The sequence below is a fragment of the Physeter macrocephalus genome, chromosome 4, assembly GCF_002837175.3.
Source record: "Physeter macrocephalus isolate SW-GA chromosome 4, ASM283717v5, whole genome shotgun sequence".
NCBI classification, from domain to species: domain Eukaryota; kingdom Metazoa; phylum Chordata; class Mammalia; order Artiodactyla; family Physeteridae; genus Physeter; species Physeter macrocephalus.
In genome coordinates this window covers 3377162-3383161 of record NC_041217.1, presented here as the reverse complement: position 1 = coordinate 3383161, position 6000 = coordinate 3377162, and the positions used below count along the sequence as shown (strand labels likewise).

General features: G+C 36.6%; 1 protein-coding gene across 1 annotated transcript in view; it reads left to right on the top strand.

The window, feature by feature from the left end:
* PTPRC (protein tyrosine phosphatase receptor type C) overlaps window positions 1–6000 on the top strand; it is a 119392-nt gene that overhangs the window by 62782 nt on the left and 50610 nt on the right. The window contains exons 8-10 of the mRNA XM_024130585.3: window positions 1781–1963; window positions 3150–3278; window positions 4429–4572. Coding sequence (XP_023986353.1) covers window positions 1781–1963; window positions 3150–3278; window positions 4429–4572 — 456 coding nt within the window. The remainder of the gene's footprint in view (window positions 1–1780; window positions 1964–3149; window positions 3279–4428; window positions 4573–6000) is intronic.

Sequence of the window (6000 nt, the reverse complement as noted above, 5' to 3'; positions counted from 1 at the left end):
CCCGCGGCACGTGGGATCCTCCCGGACCGGGGCACGAACCCGCGTCCCCTGCATCGGCAGGCGGACTCCCAACCACTGCGCCACCAGGGAAGCCCAACATATATCACTTTAATGATTTCCTTCTTTATTACAAGCTTTCAAGACCCCCCAGCAGGCTAAACTCACTGGCTCTAATTTCTCACCAACGATTAGCTCCAACTCTTAAGAGCCAGGGTCCTTCAGGGCAAGAAGCTTTGATGTCACATTCAGACCTAGTTTTGAGGATCAGGATTGATAATTGCTAGCTAAACAACTTTGGTGGAGCCACTTAACTTCAGTTTGCGTATTTGTAAAGTGGGATGATAGCAAGTTTCTTTAGGTTCTGGATAGTTTCTTTAGGTTCTTTAGGGGTTGGGAGAGGAGTCTGTGTAATGATAAATATGAAATGTGAATAATACCTTCAAGGCTCATCAAAAAGAAAAAGTCTCTCCGTCTCGCCAGGGTTCGGCTCAAAGCAGATGCTTGAGAACAGTTTGTATCCATCCTTTTCCCATTTTCTTCCTCTGTTCTCCGTGGAAGCAGAGTCCTTCTTCGTGGCCAGGGCTCGTCCCTCTACGTGTTTCTACGTGTTTCTGGAGTCCCGACCTTCGGTAGCTCTCTGTATATTTAGTGCAGATATCAGCCTTTGTATGTTTGATTAATTAATATGATCTTGATGACCACGTTCCTCTTGCACTATTGCCTCCTTACACTTTTCACTTAAGTAACATAGAAGTGCTGAGTTTCTTAAAACATGTTTCTTCCTGCCCCTGTGTTCACCCCTGTTCTTCTTCCTCTACACTTGGAATGCATCCTCATCCGCCACCTCCCTCCCCCATCAATTTTGCTAGGTCCTGCTCATATTTTAAATGCAAACTGACTCACCTCTCTGGAGGGCCCCTCCTGGTCCTGCAATCTGAACAGACTTCTCTGCCTCTTTACCCCTGTATTATTTTGTGTATCATCTGATTTTGGCGTTTTCTGTAGTCCATGCCTGTGCCTGTCTGCACGTTAGATTCTATAGTTTCAAAAGCGGATCATTTGTGTTCTTAGTGCTTGGGACAGTGTCTTAAGCAAAATAAAGGCTTCATAACTTTTTTTGTACTAAAAATGAGTGAATAAGTGAATGTGTATTGAAAAGATATTTTTACGAGTCAATGGAGTCTGTTTAAAGAAAGGGAAGAGTGTGAGATGACACTCAGAGAAAGTGCTTAGGAGGAGTTGTTATCAATAATTTTACACAAGTAGAGGAATAACGAGGCCTCTGCTCCCTAAGTAATTAATGTTCCCCATGTCGGGAGAAAGAGATAATCAAATACTACACTTTAGAAAGCAAGGGAAATGATAGAGCAAGAAGAAGAAGTTTGTCAGATGTGTTGTTCATTTCTGTGTAATTCAACCATTTTTGAGCCCTTTCTGATGACAGGTTTTACACAAGGATCTGGATTTATGGCGATTGTCAAAATTGATGGGACTTTTCTCTCATGGAATTTAAAGTCCAGTTAGGAAGACAGACATTAATCCAATTATCATCCAAATACAAACTCCCAAGCTGAGGTCTTTGATGGGACAGTGATGAAAAGGGAATCACGAAAGAATAACATGGAGGCACTGATATGTCCCTTCTCTTTTTTATGTTCCTGGGGTTATTTTGTTGGTGATTGGATATTTTTAAAAATATACATTAAGGAGTTTGTATTTAATATAGGTTTATTCATTCTGAAAAATAAAAGATAAGCTTCACTATTTTATTTTCTTTCAGAAGAAAAATATGCAGGTATCTCTGTGCACTACTTATATAACAAGGAAAGTGACACGTATAATGCAACACTTAGTGAAGTGGAAAAGCAGCTCCATGGCCTACAGGAATGTGAAAAGAAGAATATCAATATATCACATTCTTCATGTTACCCTCCATTCGAACATTTATTAGAGGTACCACCAGGTAAATATCAGTTGATTTCTGTTCGTGCATTTACAGCAACACTGCAGTTTTGTGTGTGACGTGTCTGACTGGTCACGGGAGTTAGTAGGCTGGGGAACAGGGCTGAGGGAAAGATGGCAGCAGAAGGCCAGTGTGTGGACTTCTGCTCTCCAGACCCAGTGAGAACGGTAACCTCAGAGAAGCCTTCCCTGTTTATCCCTTACCTGCCTCCTTACACCTCTTTTACAGAGTGCTTCATGTCGATTGGATCTAATTTATCCCACTGAGTGGTTATTCACAAGCTTTGTTTTTTCTCCGCTACTGAATTCAAGTCATTATATATGTGTGTGTATATATATACATGTATTAATCCTTTTAAATACAAGTGTGTCTAGAGTATCTTGAGGGAATAACACAAAGTCAAATATTTGATGTTTGTGGAAAGAACAAAAGTACTTTCACCGAAAAAAAAAAAAAAAGGGGGAGCATTATAGTCACGTTAAGGTGATCAAGCTGGTTTTAGTACCTAAGCTACTGCTGGGAAAGAGGAGACTAAGGTACCAAGCTGACTTCAGAGAAGCTACCTTCACAAAATGCATTTTCTAAAAGGGATTCAGGGACTGTGTAAGTTTGTTGAATCTCTCACAGCTTTTAATAATTCAAGATCATTGATTGACTTATTAACATTTAAATAGGTTAAATATCTGATGTTTTTGAAAAAATGCCATTTAACTTATTCATTTTTCTCTAAATGTTACTGGAATAAATGATCAATTAAAAACTGAAAATGACAATTTAAAACAATACATTCCCCAGAGTGAAGCCCCCATGCTCTGTGTAATGATCATGCGATGAAAAAAATCAAAGAGTAAATGAAAAATTGAAGATACAAATAAGAAAACAAAATGGAGTGAGTCTTTTAAAACGTGCAAAAAATGCAATTTTAGCTAGACGTTTCCTTGGGTTCCATTTTTTTTTAAGTAGCATAAACTCTAAGTGAAATGCTACCAATATGTGTGATGTTAAAAAAAGAATAAACTAAAGAATCAAGAAATTCAAAACCCTGAGAGTTATTAGACATTTTTCAAAAGTAATCTAAATTATTGCCAGATTCTGTATCATGAATATAATTTCAATGACTGTAATTGATCATAAGGCACACATTATGAAGTATTAATCATCTATTTTTGTATCTTTTTCTTAACAGGTCATAAACATTTTCAGCTGAATGAGTGTGTAGAACCTGAAAAGGCAAATACTTCTCTTTGTTTACATTGGGAAATCAGTAAAAATTTTACTTGTGATAAAAAGAAAATAACATATAAATTTGCATGTGGTAAGAATTTAACATTGATCAGAGAAGTTTTTTTCCTATAGTGGGAAGTTTTTCTAGATATTATCTAGTCCTTCCTTCGTTTCTTCTTCCTTCCTTCCTTCTTACTTTCCTTCCTTCTTCCATTCTCTCTTTTTCAGTCTCTCTCTTTCTCTCTCTCTCTCACACACACACGCATAGTCCATGATATGTTTGGAATCAAATCATTGTATTCTCTCTACAACTCAAATTCACAAAATAGACAAATACTCCACCTGAAAAATAATTTTTGAAATAGCAATATCAGTTAATTCATAAGAATTTTCTTGGCAACTGCTATACATGAGGTATTGTTGAAAATATTATCAGAGAAGAGAGTTATAAAAAATTATGGTACACATACTCTTAGAATGAAAGGGAAAACAACCGTAATTTCACATGATTCCAAGAGTTTACTGTGTCAGCCCTCCATCAACAACATTTATAAACAATTACAAGAAGACTTAGATAAAATGAAAGTAGAGAAAGAATAGTAAGTGCTTCTAGGAATATGAATTTGTGTTCCTGGAAGGGGGAATAATTGAGATAGCATTTCTTTTTAATGATTTAAAATAACTTTTAATTTATTTTCATTTGAATTTATTGGGATGAAATCTCCCCCTCTTGGCATAAAGCTATCTGCTAGGCCATATTTGGCAAGACAGACAGACAAACAAAAACACACAGACTCTCATACAAGGATGGAGTATGATACTGCTTATAGTCATCATGTTACAGGGAAGATGCTCGGCTCGGACACAAGCAGGGTGAGGAAAACAAGGACAAATGTATGACAGACTGATGATAAAACAATGATCTAAGACATCTGCGAGGTAAAGGCTATGTCAAGTGCAATCTCAATTTCTGAACAGAGAACAATGAACTAATGCCTCATTTCATCAGCTAAATTAGATACACTCTCAAATTCAGTTCTACATCTTAATGTTTTCTTTCAAATTGGGCGTAGCAAAATCATGCAGTATTATAGCTGATATCAGGTCCTTTTACTTATTGTTTTGACCATTTGCATAGGTTTTCAATCTAATAGATATTAATTATAGATATAAAACCGAAATGAAATTTAAGTGTGATATATTGTATTCATATACTCATATGCAATACTTATTTCTTTTAGGTGACTTTAATCCATATAATAAAAGTGGCAGATTTGAAAAGGACAATCTTCAACCCCAAAATAATTATCCTTGTATTTCAGAAGTATCCTATAATAACCAGATTCTTATTAGACAAAATAAAACTATTAAAACAGATTATAGAGGTGAGTATATCACTTACATTTATATGTTAAATTTCTTTCCTTTTTATAGTCTTATGATTCATTGAGAATCACAGAAAAAGATGTTATGGATTTGGAGAAAGGGTTTCAGAAAATGGCTTTGTGTCCGTTTTAAAGTAAGAATTTAGAAATAAATGACAGAAAATCCAAAGCTTCATCAAGTTTTTTGCAAACTGTAGGCTGTTGTGAGGTTGGGGTGGAAACAAAACTGTGAGGTAAGTGAAATGCTTGTTCACGTGTTTCCCATTTTATTTCCTCTTTCTTCCTGTAGCAGCGTTCTCTTCTTGGTGTGTCCTGCATCTTTTGCCCCCTCTATCAAATCCTGCCTCTGATAGGAGTAAAATGAGCACAGAAGCTCACTTTAAGAAGCTAATAAAAAGCAATGGTAAAACTAAGTGTTGATGGCAAAATAACAATTGTTATTACTAAAATGTCAGCAATATAAATAATAACCAGACTATCATAACTAATCACAATTGGAAAGTAAAATTCTGGAAAATAATAGCATTTGGAAGATGGAGGGGAGAAGGAAGTGAAAAGTGCTAAAATATCAGTTGTATTTAGTGGAACAGGGGTCCCCAACCTCCGGGTACTGGTCCTCGGCCTGTTAGGAACCAGGCTGCACAGCAGGACTGAGCATCGGGTGAGCAAGTGAAGCTGCATCTGCCACTCCCTATCGCTCTCATCACCGCCTGAACCAACCCCCCAACCCCAGTCCGTGGAAAAATTGTCTCCCACAAAACTTATCTCTGGTTCCAAAAGGTTGGGGACCACTGTAGTAGAAGTAAAGAGATTCCAGTTAAATTTAGAATCTGCTAGGAAAATATGTTAATTGTGCATAAGACAACTTCTGAGTAACCACTAAAAACATGAAAGACAGATAAATAGATGGCATTGCCTATCAGCAGTAGAAGAAAGTTATGGAATAAAAAAAATTCTTCATGTTAAAGGAGGAAAAGGAGAAAGAAGGGAAAAGAAGGAGGAAGAAGAGGGAGAGAGATGGAGAGAGGAAGAAGGAGGAGGAGGAGAAGGAGAAGAAGAAGAAAGAGGGGGAAGGGGAAAGGGAGGAAGAAGAAAAATGTGGCAGGAAGGGAGGGAGAGAGAGACTACTGAGTAGAAAACAATAGGTAAAATAGCAGAAACATGTCAAAGTATATCAAAAGTCACTATAAATATAAATGGCTTAAATTTACCTTTTGGAACAAAGATATTCAGACTTGAGTAAAGTAAAGACATATTTGGGGGGAGGAATTTGTAGCCTTAAGTAAAATCAAGTGACATTTTATGGGAAATTTTATCTTTTATAGAAATAAAAGATAAAACTTGTATCTTTTATAGAGATAACTTTTATCTTTTAACATTTATAGAGAACTTTTGATCTCTATTGAATGAAAATCACTGGAGAGTGCT